Below are 25,359 nucleotides of genomic sequence, written 5' to 3'. Positions count from 1 at the left end.
AAACCAGAATATTGGCAAGCTCAAATTTCCTGGATTCAGAAAATGTCAGGGTTTCAGATCCTTTTATGTCTTAGTTTCTTTGATGAACATTTTGGGTGAAATTCAGCTGCCAGGTCTGCACATACATGGCTCTAAAAATGACTAATACTGGTTTAAAGGCCCTTTTATGGCTATAGCTCATTTCTGTGAATTTACAGTTTAGCTGTGTCCACACTGGGGTATTGTTCAATTTTAACTCTATTGGTTTCTAGGCTGATATAAAGTGATATAGAAACTATGCATGGGCTGGCTGCAAGGGATGCCTCAGGAATGTAAGTGATACATGGGATTGTGTTGAATAACGTCTTGACCTTTGGAGCAATTTCACTTCAGTAAATTGCTTCCCTCACTTATTGTGGATTTGCACTGGGGAAGCAGGGTTCAGATTTACATTACTGGAAACAAGACTAGAATTTGTCCCACTGTCTTCAGAAAAATCTATCACGTGTATATGAAGTATGTCTCACAGCTGGGCTGCATGGAAGATAACAGCCTACTACTGCTGTAACCTAAGGAATGACTCTACCTCAGATGCTAGAAGCTGAAGCTGTAATGCTGAAGCTGGGAGGTTTAAGCCCTGCTGATGACCTGTGGGTTACTAAGGATGCTCCTGTGTCCCTATATTTACACACACCTCTAATATAAGTGTCACGCTGGCTCTTTGAGCATTTAGGAAGGTTGTCTGAGTCTGAGCACCGGCACTTTTTCTTTTCTGTGACAGTTTAACTGCACGCGGCTACGAGCATTTGGGAACTGGAAACAAGGAGAGCAGTGTTGTTTGAACAGTGTGAGGGACTGCAGGAGGAAGGGCTGCCTTCGATGGCGAAGGAAGAATGGAGAGGTAGAAGGACACTGGATGTGATGGGGTGGCAGCTAGTGGCAGAAGGATACGTACAGTGTGTATGTGGTGAAGGGGCGAAGAAGGTGCCTGCTCTGTACTACAAGAAGAGACAAACATTTCTGTGTGTCTTTGTATTGCTCATATCTACGCACAGTAGCAGCATGGTTAAGGCATCTCACCACAGTTCCAGAGTTGGACCTTGTTTCAGACCCACGTGAAAAGCTTCCCTCAGCCGTAAATGGACACATGGCCATTTGGACTGGGGAGCCGAAGGTGGCTGGACATAAGGCTAACTGCATCAGTCCCCTGCATACTGTGTGCTGCAGGAACTCGTGTGCCTCAGCCACCTTGGCCATATAGGCAGTTTAGCTTAGGTAGAGCTATGACCTTGATGTCTAATTAGTGGAACCTTTGTGTAGAGGAGACAACTGCTTCTTAATACGTTTTATCCCACATCACAGATGCGGGGTCCAGCAGAGGGAAACAGGATGTGTGTGGGGGAGAGCCATGGGAGTGAAAGGGGTGAGAGGCAGAGTCTTCTTCCCCAGACCATGGAGCAGCTCTATTCATATCAGGCCTGTGGTAGACCACGTGGCCACTATGCTTCACCTGTATGGGCGAGGGGTAGGGTTGTGCATCCCTGTAGATGATTATGAAATGACACCGCAACTAGCAACTCCACTGGGCTGCCAGCTCGATCGCTGCTGAGGTTCACCCCAATCATAGATCCTGTTTGACTGCCCAGCCAGCCATTCCTAACACTGGACTTGAAAAGCCTTCCCACAGCTACATCTGCATACCAGGAATATACAGCAGTAATGAGGGAGAATCTGATAAATGCACATAAGAAACCACCATCTACTGGGAATGAAAACACAGGAAGCCTCCGACAGGTAGAAAGCCTACCCTCCCTCTTCTCCCCTCTTCAGAAAGACACTCTTCATTTATTACAATAAACAACTTGGATATAATTATGGAGGTGGCAGCAGGGGTTGCACTAACTTGCAGTGTCGTCCCTTCCTTAGCTCTTAATGCTTTTACTGTTTTCCAAGAGGCTAAAGGCCAATTCTCCCCTTCATTTACTGTAGTACAAGTTTGCTCAAGCCCGTGATGCAACGCGGGTATAAATGAAGTCAGGATTTGCCCTGACCCTTCTTCCTTTGTTTTTGGTTCACTGAATTTTATTCCTGTAATTTAATAAACGTGGCAAAGCGGGCCAGAGGATATAAATTAAATATGACAGGAGACCACAGGAATCCTGACCTCCTGTCTCAAAAGGAAATCTTGAAACCAGCCCCCTGTACATACCTATCAGCTTTCCAGTTGCTTAAATCATTATATATGCTGTTGAAAGTAGGGTAAGCTCACCCTTGTCAGTGCACAACTAATTACAACTTTCTTAGAAGCAGCAGCTAATGAGAAGCTGTGATCTCGTTCTGGGATACATCTTTGTTTCTATAGGGTTTCTTTTTTTTTTTCCCCTTTTGAAAAATGTGGTTGACTTCAGTTTCTTTATTACTCTCTGGTTTTGCAAGGAGATATTCAGTTTGGGAACATTTCTCAGGCCAAGACACTTCCAGAAACTTTAACACTTGTAGATGGAGCGTTTGGTCAGCTCTTGCTTTGGCGGGTGCTTAACTCTATATTTCACATCCAGATGACAGAACTTATCTTACTTTAAGGGGTTCATCTATTTATGCTGCCATTTTTTGAAGACCTGTCTACTTTTATTGAACCCTGCGTACCGGCAAGCAAAGCTAGCACTTCATCACCAAAATGAAAGAATTTATTCTGACATTTCTCTTTTTCTTGCCTGTATTGGTAGATCCCATACAGGCCCATCCCTGTACTGTGCAGTAAAGAAAGGGGTGGAAGCTATAAAAGTAAGCACCTCTCCCTAATAGATTACTTTTCTCTTTTTAGGACATCTCTTGAAGGCTGTGTCCCTGCATTGTGTGTCTATGATGACTTGCATCTTCTGTTGTTATTGCATCAAAACTGGAATTTAAAAGTATTAATAAACCACAATGTTATCCTTTTTTTAAGCCCTATGTATAGATATCTCCCATGGAGCTTAATGGGGATTTGCATGCAGAAGGCGTTCAGGAATCAGGCCCTAAGTTTGCATGCTAAGCAAGTCTCTAACTACAACACTTAGTCCACCACTGAGGAACAAATTTTGCCTTCAGGTTTCCCTATGTGGTTCTCTACAACACACTACAAACAACAGGGCGCTGCAGAGCAATAAATAGAAATCTACTTAAAGATATGAAGTAAATATTATAATGAAGAATCCACCAATTCATTGATTTTCTTTCTTTCTTTATCTATTTGATTTATGTGCCACTCTCCCCAAAAAAGTCTTGGGGAAGCTTACAAGATAAATAATAAAAATAGGTAAAATATGAAAATAGCAAGTGATCAGCCAATTCCGCAAGCAATATCCCAGGATTTAACCATGCACGAAGTTCGACACACATACTCACAAAACATCTGGCCGGAAAGAAGTAAGTTCATTCTTCATGGTCCGCTCTGAATTTAATGAAACCACTCACTCTGGAGGTCTTCGGCGCCTCTTTCTTTGTTCCACCGTGTAGACGTGTAGTGTACGGTGTTGTGGGACTGACGTGGCAGGTCTGTTGGGTTGTCCCAGGTAGACCCATTCCCTCTGGTCGGCACACGACTTGTGTCCCAGAATTCGTGAAGAATATCCACCAGGAAGACAGGCACTTGCTCTTTTTTCCAGATTGATAAATACAAATTTGTCAGAGGATTCCTCCTCTGCTCTGTATTTGTTTTTACTTTTATTACCACGGTACTTTTTTCACCACCTGAGGAGCAATTGACGTCAATGAATGAGACTTCATTGTTTTATAAAGCCTTGATTTAGTAGGAAAGGCATTTATAAACTTCACAGAATTCTTGATGTGAAAAATGGGCCTGGGATTGAGATAGTGGATCTGTTTTGGGGGCTCTAACTCATTTAAATGTTCAGCTTCTCTTTGTGGTAATTCTGACAGTACTTCAGTGGAAGCTCATCTCAGATCAACGGGGCACCTCATCAAATGGCTTAAAGAGGAAAAAATGAGAGGAAAAGATCTTCAATAGAGTCTGTGTCCTTTTATCCTTGTTTTACCGAGCATATCAGTTACCCCCCTTTGTTAACAGCCCTTTTCATTTATAAGTATAAAATAAATTCTACTATTTTATCTTGGTGTTCTTGTTACCAATCACCAGCATAAATTTTTCTTGCTGTAGGAGGGGGGAAAGGTTTTCTAGCACAGCGGTTGTCCAATTAAATGGAGTATTACAGGCAACAAAAATAGTTTGTCCAGTCTCATTTTAGGAATTTCCCAACAGCACAAGGAAGATACATTTTCGGCTCGCTGATATCTTATTTGTATTCATAATCCATTGCTTCAGAATTAATATCAATGGCTAGAACTAGTGGCAACACAGGAAAAAAAGTATCCGTATTACTCTAGTGAAGTTTAGCATAGGTGCTGGGACGGCGTCATTAGTATTGATTGTTATCATTATCTGTATTACTGCATCGATAATCAGTAACGAGCAAAAAGGCAACCTGGGTCATGAGGTCCTAAATTTAAAAAGCAGTGTTTGGTCAAGGCCTGACTTGGAGATGTGTGAAAGAAGGCATCTGTCTCTGTTCAACAAGCCTTGGCCTAAGTGGCACTAGAAAATATTCTTTGGGGGAGCTGGGCAGTATGGAGCACGCCCGCCTGCCCTCCCCTGCCTCTCCCTCCTGCAGGGCCGTCTGGGACCAGTGTGCGCTGGTGTTGCATGCATGGCAGCGGAGGAGCACACTGCGGGGCACTGTCACCAGCCCAGTTTGCGGCGGCTAAACCCCATTAGCCCTGGCCTTCCATAGTTTCATAGTTGGTAGGGTCGGAAGGGACCTGAGCAGCTCATCAAGTCTGACCCCCTGCCATGGCAGGAAAGGATGCTGGGGTCAAACGACCCTGGCTAGGTGATTGCGACCCGGGCTAGGTGATTAGTCTGCCACCTGTGGGACTCCTAGGCTTTCTTCCCTGCTCTTCAGTTTTTCAGTAGCCTGTTTATTGCCCCTACCTTTAGTTATGGAAAGGTTGTTAAGTATCTTAACTGTGTGAGATATAAACCCTAGACCTCTACCTCAGCTATCTGTGAAGTTAAGAGTCAGAGGTGAAAAGGAGAATGAAGCTAAGCTGTGAAAGACAAGTAGTCTGAACTTGCGTTGGTGAAAGAGGAGCCTGAATACAAAGAGAGAGGAGTTATGTGCCTGAGGCAATGGGCCCGCCTGAGTAATGGACTGGAATGGAAGTGCAACCTTGAATGGATTTGTCAGGAGCAAGGTTGCTTTTATGAAGGCCAAGATCAAGAAAGAGGAGCTTGCAATAGTTGAAAGGCCTGAAATGTAATGAAAACCTGGTTTGGGAGTTTTAGGTCAGTGCGCAGAGCGGCAGCATGGATCTCAGGAGTGTGGGACTGGAAGAAGCAGAAGATCAGAAGATTAAGCGCTCCTGGAAGGCCAGGATGGACCAGGCCAAAGATGATACCTGGGTTATGGAGGATAATAGGACTGTCCACTTAGGAGCCCTCTAACCTTGTCTGAGAGTTCATTCCTAGCCACGTCCCCTCTGCCAGGAATCTTTTGTCCCCAGCTCTGACATCCGGGGTTCTGGGCTTTGCATTTTGTCTTGCCCAAAGAACCGCTATTATCTTGGTGGCTCACAGACAGAGATCCAAGCCTAGCTGGACCCTGGTGACTGAGATTCCTGCACAAGTACACAGAGAACCACTGAGCTCATGGCAGCCTAAACCCTGAAGGAGGCAGGCTGCCTTTTGCACCAGCTGAGTCTTCATGCAGGATGATCTTCTAGTAGCTGAAAGTGAAAGAACGTGTCTTGGTCGCTGATGCTGTCTAGACATGCAGGAGGTGCCTCAGTCCGTTCAGCCACACCCCAAAAGAGCAGAATCCCGTGGCAACCAAGATCCCTTGGTGGTAAATCCCAACATTACCACAAGGATCCAGTTCCCTGGTTTTCACTATTTGTCATCTTGAAGCAGCTGTCGAAGGACTGCCCACCTTTTACAAACTGTCAAGAATCAGGCATTTAATCTTCCCCAGTTGCTGTGTTTGTGTGCAGAAACCCTTGAATGGTCACTTTTGACTTTTTCAAAGCCCAGGTTGCCTCCTATAAACAGCCTTGAGCAGCCAGGTGACAGACAAGTCAATACCTGCGAACACTGGGAGTCCTCCCCTGTGTGCTCAAAGACCAATACTAGGTCCACCTTGGTGTCCCTGCAAAATTTTGACCTCTGAATTGGTTATGCACAAAATGACTGACCCCAGGCCTCTGCAACCAGGGACTGTAGAGGGCTATAAAGCCCTAGCAGACCCAGAGCAGGTCAGCACAGCTTGAAAACTGTCCCCTTACTGACTGCACATGGCACAGCCCAGCTCCCAGTGAACACATCTGCCTCACAAATCCCATCCCTATTAGCACTCATTGGGTAACTGGCTTCCAGACTTTCACCTTCGCAAGCAGTCGTTTCAGTCAGGCTTCACAGTGGCACCATACTGCCAAGCGTCTGATTCCCCCACCTACCCTGAACATGCTCGGTGGATTTGCAAAGGACTCCAGTCCTTGGAGCTGTCGGCTTGGTGACTTTCACAGCGCAGAATTCAGCCCAAATGCTATTTTATCTCTGTTCAATTGTAGGCTCCTTTTTGAAAACTTGGTCCCCTGTGGTACAGCCCTGCCACATCTAGAGCAGTGAAAACCGGCGCTGGCACAAAGGGGATTTAACTGCAGGTTATTCAGTAACTGATCACAAGAGGGGAAGCATTTCTCAGAGCCCCAGAATGCAGCAGGGGAAAGCGTCCTGCAAACCTATAGACTCCAACTTAGGGTCATTATGGGGAGACCACCTATCTGTCTGTTGGCTTTCAGACTCAGCCACTTTTCCTGCTGCCTTTTATATCAACAGACCAGGTGCTTGCTGCCTATTAAGCCTGTCAGCACATTCCCCCTGGTGCTTCTATTGACCAATTAGACTTTTCTGCCGGATCACTGGTAGCAACACTGTCTGGGAGCCCGTGTGTCTCTGAACCCCAGCAGTGTTCACGTCAGCATCTGGCGGCTTGGGACATAATGAAGGGTCTCATCACACCCTGGGGTATTTGTTGTGTGCTTCTGAACAGGTGAACTATTGTGCTGGGGTATTCAGCAAGGTCACCGGGTGCACAGCACACAGTGGCTCTACACAGTCTGCAGAAATTGCAGCCCTTTCTTTGAACTCACAATTTTTCTCAGCTTTTTTATGAATTGCTTGTATTTCTTTGTGTTTTGCCTCCCTTCTATGGCCCATCACTTTGCCTCTCTGCTTAGGAGGGCAGATTCTGCTGTTAGGCCAGGCACAGCCACTGGCTTCAGTGAAGTTGCCCCGCATTTAGCTAAGAGCCAGATTAGTCCCAGTGCCCAGCTTCCTCTATTAATGAGGCACGTCTGTTGTCCCTTTATAATACCTGGTCCATTACACACAGTGTGTATAATTTGATAAGACCGGTACTCAGGTCTCAGCTCTCTCCCTCTTTCTTATGATTTCCTTTTTTCCTCAGAGCTCTGCTGCTGTTTTATTTACTTCAGTACTCCAAAGTTTTGTAAGTGGGTCCAGAGGAACCAGATTCATATAGGAACCCTGAATACCTCTGTCTTTTTTGCCAGTTGACATATTGCCTCTATTTTACCCTTAATTGGCAATGTGGCTATGTCAAATTGCATTTCCGTTTCGGTTGCCTCTTTCAGTACCAGTGGGGCTCAATAGCTCACTTCCAGCTGAGTTATTTGATCTGAATTTTGCAGGGAGATATACCGTTTGCCAATAGGGCTGCTTCCACTTCATCTATTAAGCTTCTAACCATATATATCTTCATCTGTACTATCTGTGTATCTGTGGACAACTCTTTGCATAAAGGCAGAAGTAGTCATTTCTTTTTGTAGGTCACACCCCATATTGAAAACCTAGGAATTGCTAAAACAGCAATAGAATAGAATTGAAGTCGTTAGCTAATTTTCATTTAATTTTCTATTGACCTCTGTTCCCAAAGGGCTAGATTTGTGTCTTGCTTAGTTCACTTAGGCCCCTGGCAGAAATTCAGTTAAAGGTGTGATGGGATCTGTACCATGGGGTCCCAGTAATCACATCTCCTACTATGCCACATGTATATGACAGGAAGTGCGATTCTGGGATCGGGGATTAGATCCCAATACTGCCATATTGCCAGTGCAGGGGGAGCCTGGGATCATGATCGCAGGCTTTCCCTGCACCAGCAAGCTGAGTGCCCACTGCCATCATGACTGGGAGCGCCAGTTATCTACCTGGGGCTCCCAGCTGCAGGAACACATGGAGCCCTTGGCTCAGATGCTTTCCCGCAACTGGGAGGCCCATCAGCGGACCAGGCTCCCAGCTGCAGGACAGCATCCAAGCCGTTGAGGCTATCCACATGTTAAATGTATTGTGTCATGTTGGCCTCTTGAAGGCTGAGATCAAGCGTAGTGGCTTCTTAACCTGGCAGGGGGAATACCATGTATCTTGTCCAAGAAGGCAGTTTTCCTGAAGTGCCTTGTAGGAGAACTGCTCGTCTGGCGTGGTTCAGTGCCCACTGAGGTGCAGCGGCTTTAAACCCAGTTTATGAAAACGGGAATCTCCTCCCCTGCTTACTCCAAGGGCCGTACGACTAAGGGCAAGCAGAACTTGGGGGCATCCAAACCCCAAGCCTCCGGGCTTGGGCCTGCAAGTAGATTGCCCACCAAAGGTTTTGGAAACGTCTGAAGCCCCAGGTGCAGGTGGAGGATGTTTGCCGGTAGTAGGGCCACTTATGGTTCTGGACTCTTGGATGTGGAATTAGTTTTGGCTAATTTGGCCTCGGATACAAATTAAAAAAAAAAAAAGTGAACCAGCCACAAAGCTATCACATTTTTTGAATGAACATGTGGCTGGGTTACTACTTACAATGTAATCAACTGGTTAATCACATCTTAAATACCAGGGCATTTAAATACAACATCCCAGCAGAGCTTTGCGGGCTCTAAGGGCAGTAGACCTTCCACCAGGTCGTATGCTCTGAGTTTTCAGAGAACTTGTGTGTGTTCTCTGGGGGGAAGAGAGGAGCATCCATCTGTCTGTCTGTCTGACCGTGGCCTGGGTTCTGCACTGCTGTTAAATGTAATGTCATGCTTACTCTGCATATGCACATGCACACATGTCCGCATGCATGCATAGTCTTAACTGTGCAGTTTTCATGATTCTGTTTCCATAGTGTGCGTGTGCCTTCGGTATTCTTTTTTTTCAATCCAGAGGGGAGCCCCAGTCTTTGTGTTTCTGAACATCAGGATAGCAAATGTAATCAGAGTTATATTAAGATGCACCATACACATATAGCCTTATTTGGACCTTTGCCGTCCATAAATGTAGACAGCTGAAAAACATGCTGATGCAAGCCCATTGCAATGAGTAGACTCACGAGGACATATATTGTCAGATTTTGCCGAAGGGGCATTGATTTAATTGAAAGCCATCTTCTACACCAACAAAAGGGCCATACCTCAGCTTAAAGGTGATACCGGATGTGTTGTTCAGTTTGTGCTATAAAATGCCCTTTCTCACCTCTCTCTATAAGCAATTTTCTTTCTACTGTATTCTCTCACATATGGTTTCTTCAAACAGTTGTCTGAGATGGGGAGTGCTGTCAGTTCTACAGCATTTTTATCTCTAGCAGATATTAGAAAGTGTATATATGTGAAACAAGGGTATCCAGGCACTGTTTTTTTGGATCCTCCACCTCATCAAGGGAGTGTCACAGACCCACAGAATGGCCTGGTTACCATGCACTGTATTTCGGTCTCTCTTTTTTGTAGCACCCCATCCCACTACAGTGACCAGATTTTGACAGTCAGGGGTGCGGATGGGGAGAAGGGGAAGCGAGACGTATTCAACCCTGGCATTTCCCCCACGTGGAGAATCCCACAGCAGATGTCAAGTCAGCACCTTCCCTCTCCTCTCTCAAGGCAAAGATGGGGCAGGCTGGAGTGCTGCGAACCCAGGTTATCCCCAAATTCTTAGATTCATAGATGTTAGGGGCCTTACAAGATCATTGGATCCAGCCTCCCTGCACAGGAAAGACATTGGATAGCCCCTTAGGGCAGCCAGGAATTCAGCACTATACCCGAACTGGGTAACCTGCTGGGGGGCTGAGGTGCAAGACAAGGGAGCCATGACTTTGTTGGCTTCAGACTCTAGTCTCAAGCATTTCCCTGAGCTTCCCTGAGTGGCGATATTAGGAAAGCAAGCTGTCCTTTGCTTGATATTCCCAATGCCTGGCAGGAAAGCAGCTGACAGAGCAGCCACTTCTCCCCCCTTGGTGATGTGACAGGAGAGAAGAGGAGCTGCAGCGGGGCAGGAACAGTAATTGCTCTGCGTTCTCCTGACTTCTCCTGGGTCCAAGGAGAGAGGCAGGGAGAGAGCACAGGGCTAGCTGTAACCACTCCCTTTCACTGAGCTCATGAACCTGGTTCAAACTTTTCCATTTAAAAGGGGATGGTGCTTCTTGATCCAGAATGAAAGGCAATCTTTCTATTTAGCCACTGCCTCTGATGGCCAGAACTAAGACCCAGTCAGGTATTATGTCAGTCCTTCTCCCCAGTATAGCCACAGTTTCCACGCCTTTGCATACAGAAGACAGACATTTGCCCATAGATCAAGTCCGTGCCTGAGGACTGTAGCTGTCTTGTCTATGCCAACACAAACAACTCGCCATCCTCCTGTGTGAAGAGCATTGGGAGTTTGTTTTAGCATCTTGGTCGTAAACAGCAAAATAATTGTACATGGTCAGGGCTTTGAAGAATGATTTGATTTAGTTGAGCACTTGACCTCCATCGTGGTTTTTTGAACTGTGTATCAATATGTGGTTTGTAGTCCATTAGATTATAGACAGCCAGTGGGAGGACTTCCTTTCAGGTATGAAGCACCATCTCCCTGGAAATATCTGTCCAGAGAAAATGATGTAGGAGTCGTTTTACCATGTCTAAATCCAATCTCTTTTTTGGAGTGGTTCTTTATGGAGCAAGATGTAACGTGACATTTTAATACGTGACGAGTACCAACAATACATATAATAAAACTCTGAGTAGTGTCCATCTCTTTCATTCTCCACAGTCTCCATTACCTTTGTATGAAATTTTTTTGTTAGATGAAGCTATGCAGCTTATCTCTCTGATGCCAACGCTCCCTACAATTTAATGTTACTTAATTCTGCAAGCAGTTTTTCAAATAATCACAGACCAGATCTTCAACATGTATAAATTAATTTAGTTCCACTGAAGTCACCATCTTCCTCAGATGGGTGATTTCTAGTAGTTCTGAATCTGATTTGCTAGTTGTGATAAATGCTACATATCTTTGTGTAATGTCCCCATCTAAGTAATCTGTATAGTTGGTACCGGGTTTGTGCCTATTTCTGGTGCAAATTAGAATACATCTACTGAGATCAGAGGGATTACACTGTGAAATCAGTGTTCAAGAAAGCAGAATCAGGTGCATTCAGGTGTCTTCCACAACGCTCTTGGAAGCAAGCTAAGGAAGCATGGGTTGGATGAATGGACTGTAAGGTGCATCCAAAACTGGCTGGATCGTTGGGCTCAATGGGCAGTAATCAATGTCTCAGTGTCTAGTTGGCATCTGGTATCAAGTGGAGTGTCTCAGGGGTCGGTCCCAGGGCCGGTTCAGTATCATGTTCAACAACCTGGAAGATGGGGTGGAGTGAACCCACAGCAACTTTGCAGCTGACACAAAGTTGAGGGGGGAGGGTAGTATACGCTGAAGTGTAGGGCTAGGATTCAGAGAGATCTCGACAAATTGGAGGATTGGGCCAAAAGAAATCTCATGAAGTTCAACAAGGACAAGTGTAAAGTCTTGCACTTAGGGTGGAAGAATCCCCTGCACCGGTACAGGCTGGGAATCAACTGGCTAAGCAGCAGCTCCTCAGAAAAGCACCTGAGGGTAACAGTGGACAATAAACTGAATATAAGCCAGCAGCGCGCCCTTTTTGCAAAGAAGGCTAATGGTATACTGGGCTTTGTTAGTAGGAACATTGCCAGCTGATGGAGGGAAGTGATTCTTCCCCTCTATTCAGCACTGGTGAGGCCACATTTGGAATATTATGTCCAGTTTTGCCCCCCGCTCTACAGAAAGGATGTGGACAAATTGGAGAGAGTCCACCAGAGGCAACAAAAATGGTTTGGGCGCTAAGGGACATGACTGGTTAGGAGAGGCTGAGTGAACTGGGCTTATTGAGTGTGCAGAAGAGAAAACTGGGGGGAGGTGGGGGTGGAATTTAATAGCAACCTTCAACTCCCAGCCGGATAGTTCCAAAGAGGATGGAGCTGGATTGTTCTGAGTGGTGGCAAGGGAAGTTGAGATTCGATATTGGGAAATCTTTCTCACGAGGAGGGTAGTAAAGCACTGGAACAGGTCACCCAGATAGGTGGTGAAATATCCATTCTTGGAGGTTTTTGAGACCTGGCTAGACAAAGCCTTGGCTGGGATGGTCCTGCTGGGGGTTGGCTTAGATGACCTTCTGAGGTCTGTTTCAATCCTAATTTTCTATTATTATAAGACTGCACTAAAAAGTTTGGAAATCCCCAAAAATGTATAGTTTGTTTTGATTTCCACATTTGCTTTCCTTCATGTTCAAGTCTCTTTCCTTCAGTTCAACATAACAAGGATAACGACTGTAGCTTGCGGGGCTGGAGAGGCACTGGTGCTAAGGCACATAGTTGACAACCCAGAGGTGGCGAGTTTGGAGGCCACAACAGACGTGCTCGTAGTGCGGCCTGTCAGATTCCAACGAAGTCTGTGAATTCTGCTAAATACCTTGTCATAAGGGCATGAAAAAGGGAAGAAAGGGACTGTATCACCAGTAAAACTGCTGCTGATCTGTGGGATTTATGCTCACTTGCCTCAGACCTCATTGCATCCTTTCTAGCAGGATTCAAAAATACATTTTATTTTACTTACTAACACTTTTGCAATACATCAAACATTGTTTGCTTGTGACTTCGTAACTCTATAACCCCTTTATCATGTACGTAACTTCAGGATTATTGCCAGGAAGGCTAATTTAGGCATTTATGATGTTTACTGTATAATTATAGTGCAAATAACATATTAGGACAAATTCAGAGATGAAGTACACACCGTTACGTAATCAGTAATCAGCGTAAGTGGGTGTAATTTACTTGGTGAGATTTTAGAAGAAAAAGCAACATGTCATGGCCATATCTGAAGGTGTTGCTAATACCCAGAGCGCTAACTGGCACTGTGGTGGTTGGGTGGAAACATAGAAGTTGTTTCTAGAGATGGTCATTTCAAAGAGATATGGTGTCAGTGGAAATACAGCTTTCAGTGATACCAGATGGAAACCAATACATGACTAAATGGAGGATCTGAAAGTTGGATTAGAAGACCCTTGAGGCCCCTTTCAACCCTATAATTCTATGACTTCAATCACCAGAACTGTCAATATTTATATCTTTTGTGAACACTAACTTCCTTCTTTTAACTAACAACCTCCTTCATGTCTTTCACCCTCCCATTCCCACCTCCCACCCCAAAGCAAAGCAAAGCCTGAAGTAAGGAAGTGAGATGATCATTAGAAGAGGGTTCACAGTAAGCAATGCAGCATCTGTGTACACTTAAATGCCTGGCACAGCTACATCGTATAGCCTAACAAAATGAGTAAAGGAAAACGTGTCAGTTCTCAGTAACAATGAGCATCTGCAAAGTTAAATCCTAGCTTATATCCGTTACAAGCTCCTTGTGGCTGTTTCCCCAACCTTTTTTCTTCATTTTATCATTAGTACCAATAATAGCATCTGCAGGGAGTAATTAGTAACACCCAGAGGGGAAAGGAATTCTGCCAGAGGACATCATTATGTCTGGAAAACTAAAGATGTTGTATAGTAAGGTCATGAATAAATTGCTTGAGTCTGGGTTGGGGGAGAAGACTGATAGAAAGTTCAAAGTTTCATATTGCTGTTAATATGCCGAGGAAGAGCACGCTAATTTCCATTGGAACGCCATTGGGGAAATTAGCCTGTTCTGCCAGTTCACGTTGCTGGATACCATATGTTTACCTGGAGGGAATGTTAGGAGAGAACCACTTTGGGTTAATTGTAAATGTCACAATTAAATAAGTAAATATACAGAACCATATCTGTGATCTGCACCAGTGCACAGATGCTGTGTACCAGCACATTGGTGTGCCATATTAGGTATGTATGTTTAAATATGTACTTTGATAGAGTAAATCTGTAGCCATCAGCTTATCTGCACACACAGATGTCAACAACAAACAGCACCCATATTTTCCTTTCTGATCTGTTTATCTTTACATACATATTGCTCTGCACATGCCCTTCTGCCTAAATCCAGGTATTTCATGCCTGTACTGTACACTCTGAGGCCGCAAACTTCCCCTAACGCTGTTGGCAGGAGTCACACATATATACCTGGTGCAAAGGAAGAAAAAAGGACTTCTACATATCTTTTTATTTAAAAAATGCCTAATTAGTTAGATGAGGGACAGTTTCACCCAGGATCTAAGACGTAGATATCACACATCCTGAGTTCCTGTTGACTTGAGCAGGGGTACGGGAATTGAAGACTCTTAGCACCTTGTGGAATTAGACTTTAAGAACACTTACACAAGCCAGTCACATAGGTTTTTATAATGCAAACTTAAAGCCAAGTTCAATAACAACTCCGTTAGCCTTCTGCATTGCGGAAGCCATGAAAAATTGATTTTCTGTTTTGCCAGTGACTTCAGTGGAACCAGGATTTGGCTGTACGGTGCAAATGTCTCCCAATAGATTTTCTCCACCTTTCAAAGTTTTAATTTCCTCTCTTTTCAACATTCACAATTCAAAAGAGATCCATTATGGCCACAGCCTCTCCTTCCTGCCCCTTGCTGGAATCACAGTTCATATCAGAATGCCCAGTACAGTTTCCAGTATGTTTTGTCTTTGAAAGAGCTGTATTTTAGCGATCTCAGAGCTTGAGCCAAAGGGCAGTGAAGACAGCCAAAGTCTTGCTACTGAGCTTTGGAACAAGACCTTAAAATGAGACGGCCATTATTTAACATATAGCAAGAGCACGCATCTAACAGAAACCGACATGCTTATTCACACTGCTCAGGCTAGCTGTAATCCAGGAAAAATGCTTACTTTTTTAAGGATCCAGAGCTTGATAATAGAACACCAGGCACTGAAGGCCTTGGCGTGCTTTTAATCTCTCCTTACATTTCACAGTAACTGTTTTGTGGGGAAGGAAATCTCCACCTCACCAGTGAACAGAAAACAAGACATATTATTGAACTGCCATCTGGGAAGATAAATGCTGGGGCCCTTGTGAGTCTATTAATATTTGATGCTGATGGATGCGAAGTGGCAGCTTTAGTTATTAATGGAATTTGGTTCCTTGGACCTAACCTCTCAATACTTAGGGGAGAATTAGCAATAATGAGAATTGCATGCCCAGCTCTCTGCCCACTGCTGTAAACTCCAGTCGTTAGTTTTAGCAACAGTTAGTTAATGCTTGCAATGCGCTTTGAAGATGAAAGGTTGAATAGATGGCTTTGGTTATATTATTGTTACTAATATTATTTTATCCACTTTGATTAAAAGCCAGCTCTTTGGGGGCACTGGGGCCAAACATCCTATGCTTGTATTCTTGGTCGACTGTGACATTCCCATCCTACTGAGATTTGGCCTGATTCTTCTACCAGCTGAGCACCTCCTGGTAGAGTGACCTCACTTCTCATTGAGTTGAGGTGCTCAGTATCTTGTGGGCTCAGTCTAAAAGGTGTCCGTTTTCCCAGCAGAAAACAAGAGGAAATGAGTCAGGCAGATGCTGCTTTACATGTGGAGATGGACTTCAATTCCACAGTTTCCCAAACTGGGGCTTGGTCCAACTTCCCATTAAAGCCGGTTATTCCACTGACTAACTGAGACTTGGATTTGACCCGTTAAACAATGAGATACTTATTTGGATGGGGAGCAGGGAATGGAGTTTGATAAATTGAGCTTTCATGTTTGAAATACTAGATCAAACAAATTAAGTGCTTTTGAAAGTTTGTGATGTCCATATGGACCATTATGATATGGAACGGAGGTGTTAAATATCAGGTTATTAATAGGTACGTTTCTTAATATAGCTGTAACATTTTCAGGGGTATGCAGTTGATTGAATTAGCTGTTCCTTCCCATCTTATATACCAGATTCAGGCTTTTCAATGCACTCATTAACCTCCTGAACTTAATAGAGAAAAAGAATAATCAACATAAGGGGCACAGCTGTTGATTAATTTTACTAAATAGGATAAAAATATAAAGTACCATATTGCAAGAAGAATGATTCAATAAACAGCATTTGATACCAGCTTAATAGAACATATAACTCATTAACAACTGGACTGAAATATACTTCAACATTATCCGGCACGGCAGGTAGGAGGGGGGAGATGGTATTTAAAAATCTTTACAGTACCTGCATGTATTTAATTTCATAGGTCATTCTCCCAAATCAAGTTCAAAATGTTAATAACTGGTTCTGCATTTATAATTAATAATATCTTGGAGCCGGTGCTACAGTTCAAGTGCATCTTCCTATTATATAATTAAGAAGTTAAGCATATTTGGCAGTTGTCACTCAGACAGAGTTGCGAAGGTCTAGCTAGTTATAACCAGGGATATAAATCTCATTAAGCCAGCTAGGGATTCTTTATTTTAAATCAGGGCTGTTCAGACAATAAGCACATAAGAGGCGGAAGGAATGAATGGCCAACTCTGTTAAGCCAGAGAATACAGTAGATTTAAAATAAATCCCATTTTGATGTCTCTTCCCAAAGACATTCTGAGTAAAGGCTGAAATGTCGTAATTTGGTTCTTATATAGCACTTGTCTTTTGAGGACCCAAAAGTGCTTGATAAACACTATGCCCCTGTTCCTAGGGTGAGGAAATGCTATCAAGGCAGACTCTCAGTGCTGCAAACTGATGAAAGTACAGGGAATTTGCACCCATGAAGTATCTGCCCTGTAGTATCCAGTGAACTGTTGGAGCAAAGAGATGTTGCATGCACTTAGGCCCAGTGGTGGAGCCATCTCTATGCCATCCTCTTGTCTTTGTTGTTGTACCCTGCAAGGTAACATCTTACATACCAGCTCTGTGTAGCCAGCATGGGCTGAGCAAATGCTGGACTATAAAGAACTCCAAGTTCCCGGCTTTTGAAAGGAAACTGCTTTTTTAACTTCTTGATCACTAGTTCAAATCCAACCCAGGTCAGCAGTCATCAGAAATGATTAGTGACCACTGGCTGTTCCACGGCCCATGTCAGATGAGTTCGAAGTCTCTTTCGGGCTTCCAGCACACACACAAACAGCTCCCTGAGTGGCACTAATTGGCTGTCTCATTGTCACACTTGACTGAAAGGTCAAGGTTTGATTAAGCATGGAGACTGAATGTCTCACTAATGTCCAGATCAGTTCCTGGTTTTCCCAGGTTAGTTTGAAGAGACCCTAGCAGGGCAGTGGTGGTAAATTGAGTACCTTAAGCTCTTTTAATAACCAAGGCAGCACCTTTCACAGCCAGGCCTTCTGGGGAGGCCTTGCCTATTTCTCTGCTGAGGTCAAAGCCAACATTTCTTATAAATGCCACATTCACTCAAAATTAAGAAAACCGTGGGGTTGCTTCTTAACAGAATGGTTGGAGATGTGTCCTCTGGCTTCTCTAATTCAATAAATGGTGAATGCTAGGGAGGATATTGGATAGTGGGTAGATCACTCAAGAGATCCCTGGTTCAATGCTCTCCTTGTATAGTATCTACTTCTGCCAGTGTTGGAGACAGGGCACTGGGTTAGATGGACCATTGGTCTGACCCAGTCTGACACTTCTTATGTTATGTTCTGGACTGAGCCACATTCTTGTGGCTTATGTTAGCATCACTTGCAAACAAGGTTTCCACTGAATAATATGATGGAAAACCTTACGCTGCTGCTCACCAGTGCTGCTGCAACCCCCAGATGTGAATGTGGAGTTCTGAGCACATTCTCTTTGACTGCCTTATTTGTTGCTTAGCAGTGCAATACACAGTCTTCCTGAGGGAGCTGGTACTTCGTATGATGTTGGAGAGCCGACAGTTTGTACACTGGTATCTGCTGATAAAAGAATGGTACCATCAAAGATGATGTTTTCCGCCTGTGCCTTCCACCTCGAAATAAGCTATGGGTGACAGCATAGTTTGTGGTCAGGGTTGAAGTCTTTCAGATGGTGGCTTTCATTGACCTAGAGCTAAATATTCTAATACAGTTTGCTGAAAAAGTGATGTCTAGGAGTGAGGGAGCGACTTGGACGAAAGGCATGCATGATGGAGTGAAAGGGTGGAAGTGTTCCTCTTATGCACCTACAGGGGCAACCCAGACCTTGGGGCTCGGCATATGGGAGAAGGTGGGACCTGGTCACCATTTCACTCCATTCCCGCACCATCTGAGAAGGGACAGGGCAGAGCCACTCCTAGGTGGCAGTGTAGCTGGAGCCCAGGTACCATAATTTGGATCTGGCATGGGGCCATATTACTTGCTATGATTCTCCCGCTTTCTCTGGAGGGCTAAGGGGATACAGAGGCAGTATTGTGCCCAGGAGGGGCCTCTGTGAATCCCACTGCCTCCCTATCCAGTTTGTGTGTCACTTCTTCTTCAGGCTCTGCCTAAAGTCACCACCTCACCCTAACTTTACTAACAAGGACGACGAGTGACAGATAGGCTAGCCACTGGTGCATCAAGAAGGAAGTCCCAAGCACTTTGCTACCATATTTTCTGGTGTAGAACATGAGTTTCTTCTCCCTGAGAAAGGAGATCTAAGATTAAAGTGCATCTTGTATGCTGAAGCTTTGTAACAGAAAACAGCTAAAATCACTGTAATAAAAGCTGACCAAATTCAATTATTTTATTTCTTAAAAACTTTCTCTCCTCAATTTTATCCATTTTGTGGAGGGGGAGGTGTAGGGGGGAGGGTCTTCAACACAGGTGCATCTTATACACTGGAAGATACAGCATTAACATTTTTACACAAGAAATCCTTTTGGTTCCAGCTACTGAGAAAACCTTTGCTTTTTTGTTTTCCTCCCCAGCTCGGATGCGACCTAGCTTTGCGCAGTTTCTGACTCGGTCTATTTTGTGATTAGTGTTTTGTAAGTGATGTTTTGCTTAATGATCTAACATCTGTTCTAGGAGGTTTGTTTTTGTAACTTCCACACCTCCCCCTGAACGGCTGCCAAAAACGGGTCCCTTTCCTCCGAGTCAATCAAAGCTCTAATTGCATCATAATCATAGGAAGCAATGGTAGCTGTTCAAGCACTGAAGACTAAGCTATCAAATCTTAGTACACTATGTACCTTCGGAAAGTGGAAGCTGCTTTATGAAGAGAGAATTTCCTGCTCTCCGTACTGCTCTAGCTGACTGTGATTTCATTGTGGTTTGCAGGGAGATGACTGCTCTATTACTTGCCTGGCTGGAACCTATGGAGCCAACTGCTCGTCAGTTTGTAACTGCAAAAACGATGGTGCCTGTTCCCCCGTGGATGGCTTGTGCATTTGCAAAGAAGGTAAACAAAATGCAGTCATAGCGGTTGGCAGCAGTTTGCTTTGGGTGGCTTCAGCGCTCCTTTCTCTTCTAGGCAGCAGCAGCGCAGCTACTACAAGTTGCAGTTTGCTTTGCAAATATGCAGAGGGGTACAATCAGCATCCCAGAGCTGCGCCCGTTGTAAATCAGTGAAGTGCCCCCTGTGTGTTTCTGAAAGCATTTGAACTGCCACGGTGTACTACAGGCTAGATTGTATCTTCACAGTCTGTCCCAAGTGAGAACCCACGAACAGAGATGTGGCCTCAGGAGCAGCCCCGAGCATAGATTGCCATTCAGAGCACCACACCCCTTCCCTGGCTGGCAAAGGAGAAGGGGCCAAGCCAGGACTCCTCACACCCCCTACTCCTACCTACCCCTCCTACCAACCCAGGAGGTGGCTCTGCTGTGCCCTAACAGCTAGAAGAGCCAGGGAGTGAAGGCGCCTTCTTCCCTCGCTTTACTCCATTGGGCAGTTGAGTGAGGCCTGTGACAGTCTTGTGCTATGCCAAGACTGTGGTTCTCAACCATTTTAAACACAAGACATCACTTGATTAGTCTCTTGGCATCTCTCAGAAAATGCCGGCTCTCAGCTTTCAATCATTTTTTGACTACAGAAAAATACTAGAGCAATTCTTCTGTTGCATTTTGCTCAGCAAAGCCATGACGGAGCAGAATGGTTTTGACAGTATGGATTCCTGTTTGAAATCTTTGGGTTTGTATTGTGAATCGTGTAGGTGTTTGCCCACTCAGCAGAGCTTATGTTGTGGGGCACCCTTAAAAGGATCTTGCGGCACCCTGGTTGAGGATCACTGCTCTGTGCAGTGTGTAGCAGGTTCCCACACGCGGTTCTCTGCATGCTGAGGCTGCTGCCATTGCAAGCCTGGTGCTTCCCTGAGCATGGGACGGGGTGTGATGTGCTTGGCCCCTCCCGTACACCCATCCCTCCACATGCTGCTGCACCTCCTCTGCATGCACACACGCCTGGGCTCTGGGAGCCTGCATGGGGACCTCTCTGCCTCAGCAAGGTAAGAACCCCTAGAATCTCTCTGCTGGGGTGGGGGGCTGGCATCTCCTTATTGTCCTGGCAGGCAGCGGGGGCTGTGTTTCCTGCTTGAGCCCTAAAACAGCACTGTAGCAAATAACAATAAAATCTGGCATTTCAAACATGAATTAATTAATCACTGTATAACTCTGTTTAACGACAGTGCATAAACTATGAGTTACTGCTAAACTCCATTACATGCAGCTGCAGTGTAATGAATGTCAGGGTGCGCCTGGTAGTTAAGATCTGAGCCTTAATGGCTAGGTTTCAGTCTTTTTTTTTTTACCTTTGGTGTAACAGCTTCTGTATATTAAAGAGCATCTCCACAAAAGTAAGCTGTAAAGATCAGGCAGTCACACAGTGGCTCATGAGTTGATGCTGTGTAGCAGCTATTCCAGAGGCCAGAGAGCCTCACTATTGTATGTTCTCACCCCACTCCAGCTCCTTAGTTCTGGGTCCAGAAAGGTGTTAGACCAGTTAGAGCTGTCTCCTGTGTCTCTTCCCACCCAGCACACACACACCTACAACTCCTAGCATAGACCCTTGGGTCATACCCAGAAAGCCCACTTTAACCCAGACCTCTGTAACATATACTAGGGGCTGCACAGAACTCATCCTGGACTCGGAGAACTGTTACTGATGTGCCCTCCTCCCTGGGATCTTCCCCCTTCATGGCACCCTACAAAAATGGGTCCTTAGGCTTGCCTACAAAACAGGTTAAAACTGGGCACTTTGCAACAGATTCATAGGATCGGTGCCCTCCTCTTGCTCCACACTCCTTTTCCCAGAAGTGCCAGTGGAGGAAATGTTGCACACAGTGCTGCTTTTCCATGTTCCTTCAGGATGGCAGGGGGTCGACTGCTCCATTCCATGTTCAAGTGGAACTTGGGGTCTGAACTGTAACCAGACGTGTTCCTGTGCCAATGGAGCAGCTTGCAACCCAGTGGATGGCTTTTGTCTTTGTTCACCTGGATGGCAGGGGGAGTACTGTGACCAGCCATGCCCTGTAAGTGTTCTTGTAATATATCTACATTGCTTTTCACTAGCGATCCCAGATGATATATTTTCTTGCATACAGCATACAATTTTTCCTTCAAAAAACAGCTGTTGGAAACTGAAGTGAGCATCATATGTGAGAAATACGGTAAGAGCAGGTTCTGCTGCTTATCAGCTGAAGCCAAAAGTAAAATCTTTAGCAACCTACAGGGAACAGAACAAGGAGCATGCTCCGACCGCTCCATAGCTGCTGCTACTCAGTTACCTACTACAAGGAAAGATCTTTCATCCTTCGTTCTGCCGTTCACAAATAAGGTGTTTTTGAAAATTCAGTACAGTAGATTGATATTGCATCAGTTCATGGAGTCAAGAAAGTAACAAGGGAAGTTTTCTGTAAATAAAAGACTGAAGTGCTATCAGTCAAGGAGATGAGTTCTGCTTTGCACTCCACGCTCCCAATTTACCAGAGGATCATGTAATCTACATTGTCTTAAGCCTCTGGGTTTTTTTGTTCTTACTTTAGTTCTGTGTAGAAATGCTAGCTATTGAGTTTTTCTACTCTGATGGTAGCATGCTACTTTAAAAAGTGTGACATTGCATTAAAATGGACATGATAGATGACTGTGCACATTTTAGGACCAAAATCTGATTACTCAGAGACTTTCTTTTATTTATGTTTTTGGAAGGATGGAACATATGGTCTTAATTGCAGTGAGCGCTGTGACTGTAGCCATGCAGATGGGTGCGATCCTGTCACTGGTTATTGCTGCTGTCTTGCTGGCTGGACAGGTAAAATTACTAAGCTACTGTATGAAATGTGTGTGGTTTAAAGTTGCATTATTGATCTAGATGTTTCCCTTCTCAGGGGAGATTTCTTGGGAAGGAGGCGGAGTTGTTATGAAACTGCTTTCTCCATTGGGAGATATTTGTCAACTTGGGATCCTGGGACCTGCATACCTAAGGAAGCCCAGAGCAAATGCATGGATTCAGAAATTAAGGTTGTCCCATCATAAGCAGGTGAAATTGCTATGGACTGTTTTCTGTCTGCAGTCAAGTCTCCTGATTGCATGGAAGCAGAGGAGGGACAGCTGTGAGGCCCTAGCACAGGGGTGGGCAAAATGTGGCCTGCGGGCCGGATGCAGCCCGCCAGGCCATTCTATCTGGCCCGTGGGGCCCCTAAAAAATTTAGAAAATTAATATTTATCTGCCCTTGGCTGCCTGTCATGCAGTCCCTGATGGCTTGCCAAAACTCAAGTAGCCCTCCGCCCGAAATAATTACCCACCACTGCCCTAGAGGATGCTGGTCATCTTGATGATCCAATGGGACTGAGGTCCCAACCTGTGCCAGTGAGACTCCAGTGTCAGTGGGAAGTCAGCTGCCCTCCTAAGAAGTTGAAGTAGAACGAAGGCTTGGAGAAAGGGGGGACCTGAAAATAACCAGCACACTTGGGATCCCAAAACTCTAGTACTTCATTAGTGACTTAAACCAGTGCATCTCTTATGCTCCCATTGAGTAAAACCATCAGCGCAGCGGCTTAGTGTCCATAGGAAAAGCCAATGAAGCCTCAATTACATGTTCTGAGGGTTTCATTCCTCAGTCAGCCTCCTAAATATCTGCAAATGGAGGCCTTCAGCTTCCACTGAGCCTTTGCACTATCAGTGAATCCATATATCAAGCTGATAAACCCATTGTGCATTATTGCTGGTTATCAGGTGTGTCATTCCTATAGGGGTTTTGGCTAAAGTTTCCTAAAGGCAACAAATATTTTAAGAAAGTACATCAAAGTACAGAAACGGGTACAATTTTAGAGGTAGCTGGAAAGAGAATTTACCATTTTATTGCACGTCTGCTGTACACCGTTCCATGTGTAGCATTCCACAGAAACATGTTTCTCATCCTCATTTGTTGTATACTCTGGGATTAATGGCAGAGGAACTTGCAACAGGTGCTTCATACCCATCTTTACAATCACATGCATTGCACCCGTGTCTCAAAGTACCACCAATACAGATGCAAAGCACCCCTGTGAAAGGTAAGGGTAATATCTGTAGTACTCCCTTGACTTATTTTTTCTTTTACTAGTAGTCAATGCACTTGCTACCTGGCTGTAACCTGGCATTACACAGTAAGGCCTTGAATCCTGCAAGCTTCCCATGTGTGGAACTCCCATTGATTTCAAGGGGGTTAGGGCAACACTCAAAGAAGAAAATATTAGGTTAAAATTTCAGACCGGGTTGAAACTGATATCTAGACCCTGGTGTTGGGTATGCTGGAAATATTGATCGACAGCCAGAGCCAACATGTATTTTGCTAATTCTGCTGCCAGTATCTTTCCGTATGGCTTAACACCAAACACTAGGATAAATTCTACTTGTATCAGTTTGAAAGTATGTAATTTAAGAAACTCTTCAGCTAGATAATTATATTTTCACATTGATGAGTATGGCATCAGAAAAGATTAATTTTTATCATATTGTTTGAAGTTGTCATGAGCTATGCCATGATGTGCGTTTCAGTGCGTTTTATAAACATGACGTGATAAATAATTCAGGATCAAATTTGTGCTTTCAGAATTTGGCACTAATTAGGGCTGCCCTGAAAGAGATCAGAAAAGTTCAGGAACGTGGAACATCTGAAGAATATACTACCCATTCACAGTGGGCAGAGCAGTTCACATGACTTTTTGATCCTAATAGCCTCAAAACGTCCTCTGAAAGAGTATATTCTGTATGTTCAAGCCACAAACGGACTCCCCATTGATGTCAGTGTTCTGTGCAAAGATCAAGAAGAAGGTATAACCCTTTTTCCTTAAAGTAAGTTTTTGAAATATTACTGCTGTAAACTTGCAGAGACTGATAAGAGCACGCAGAAAAAAAAACAGGGAGAGAAAATTCAAATTGAAAAGGCCCAGGCAGTTTACTTACAACATCAGGTAACAGTGGTCACCCAGCCTGTATTATATTATGATAGCACCCATCAAGACTCAATGATTGAGGGCATTATATAAGGTGGGGGCAGTCCCTACCCTTCAGTGTTTACAGTCTAGATGTGGCTGGCAACCTTTAAGAGTAATCCAGCTCCAGTTGTTCCAACCTGGCTGTCACAGCAGCTTTTGCTTGCCATGGTTTCTTGCTTCCAGGCTGTGAGGCGGGCACAAGTCCTTGGTGCCTGTCCCCAGCACTGGTGTGTACAAAGCTCCCTACTGCCAACTCACTGCTGAAGCCCCTCCAGCTCCACAGGCTGCATCCCATGGCTCTGCAGACTGCATATTGCCAATCCCTGGTCTAGGTTAAGATGCGATGCAGTGGGTGGGTGTGACAGCACAGGATGGTGCTGGAAGGAGTGACAAGCAGTGACAGCCATAATACCACTAAGCTGCACAGACCACCTTTGTGCATAAAAAAAATGTTGCTCCGTTGCCAACATGCCAAAATGTTCACTTTGGACTAGACCCCCAGAGGTATGAGCACAGTTTCTGTTGTCTTCTGTGGGAATTGCACACATGCAACCAGGGCAGGACTTTGACTCAAAGAAACAGAGGGTTGAGGTGGTTATTGTTACTGAAAACTATTCCCAAACGCCACCTTGGCTAGAGGCACGTACATGGAAGGTTTGTGGATCCATCAGAAGCTGGGCACCTATGCTTGAAAGACCAAAAAAGTTCGCAAAGGCCATTGAGATGGCACACGCCAAGAACAACCAGTTC

General features: G+C 44.7%; 1 protein-coding gene across 1 annotated transcript in view; it reads left to right on the top strand.

Annotated features, from left to right (window-relative positions):
* The window catches only part of MEGF11 (multiple EGF like domains 11), a 134,243-nt gene that overhangs the window by 31,900 nt on the left and 76,984 nt on the right, over positions 1-25,359 (top strand). Inside the window, exons 6-8 of the mRNA XM_025199609.1 lie at positions 19,477-19,597; positions 21,499-21,662; positions 22,339-22,441. Coding sequence (XP_025055394.1) covers positions 19,477-19,597; positions 21,499-21,662; positions 22,339-22,441 — 388 coding nt within the window. The remainder of the gene's footprint in view (positions 1-19,476; positions 19,598-21,498; positions 21,663-22,338; positions 22,442-25,359) is intronic.

Source organism: Alligator sinensis, unplaced genomic scaffold (assembly GCF_000455745.1).
Source record: "Alligator sinensis unplaced genomic scaffold, ASM45574v1 scaffold210_2, whole genome shotgun sequence".
In the NCBI taxonomy this organism is placed as follows: domain Eukaryota; kingdom Metazoa; phylum Chordata; order Crocodylia; family Alligatoridae; genus Alligator; species Alligator sinensis.
Note: the sequence above shows the minus strand (reverse complement) of the source record. Positions and strands in the feature narration are given on the sequence as shown.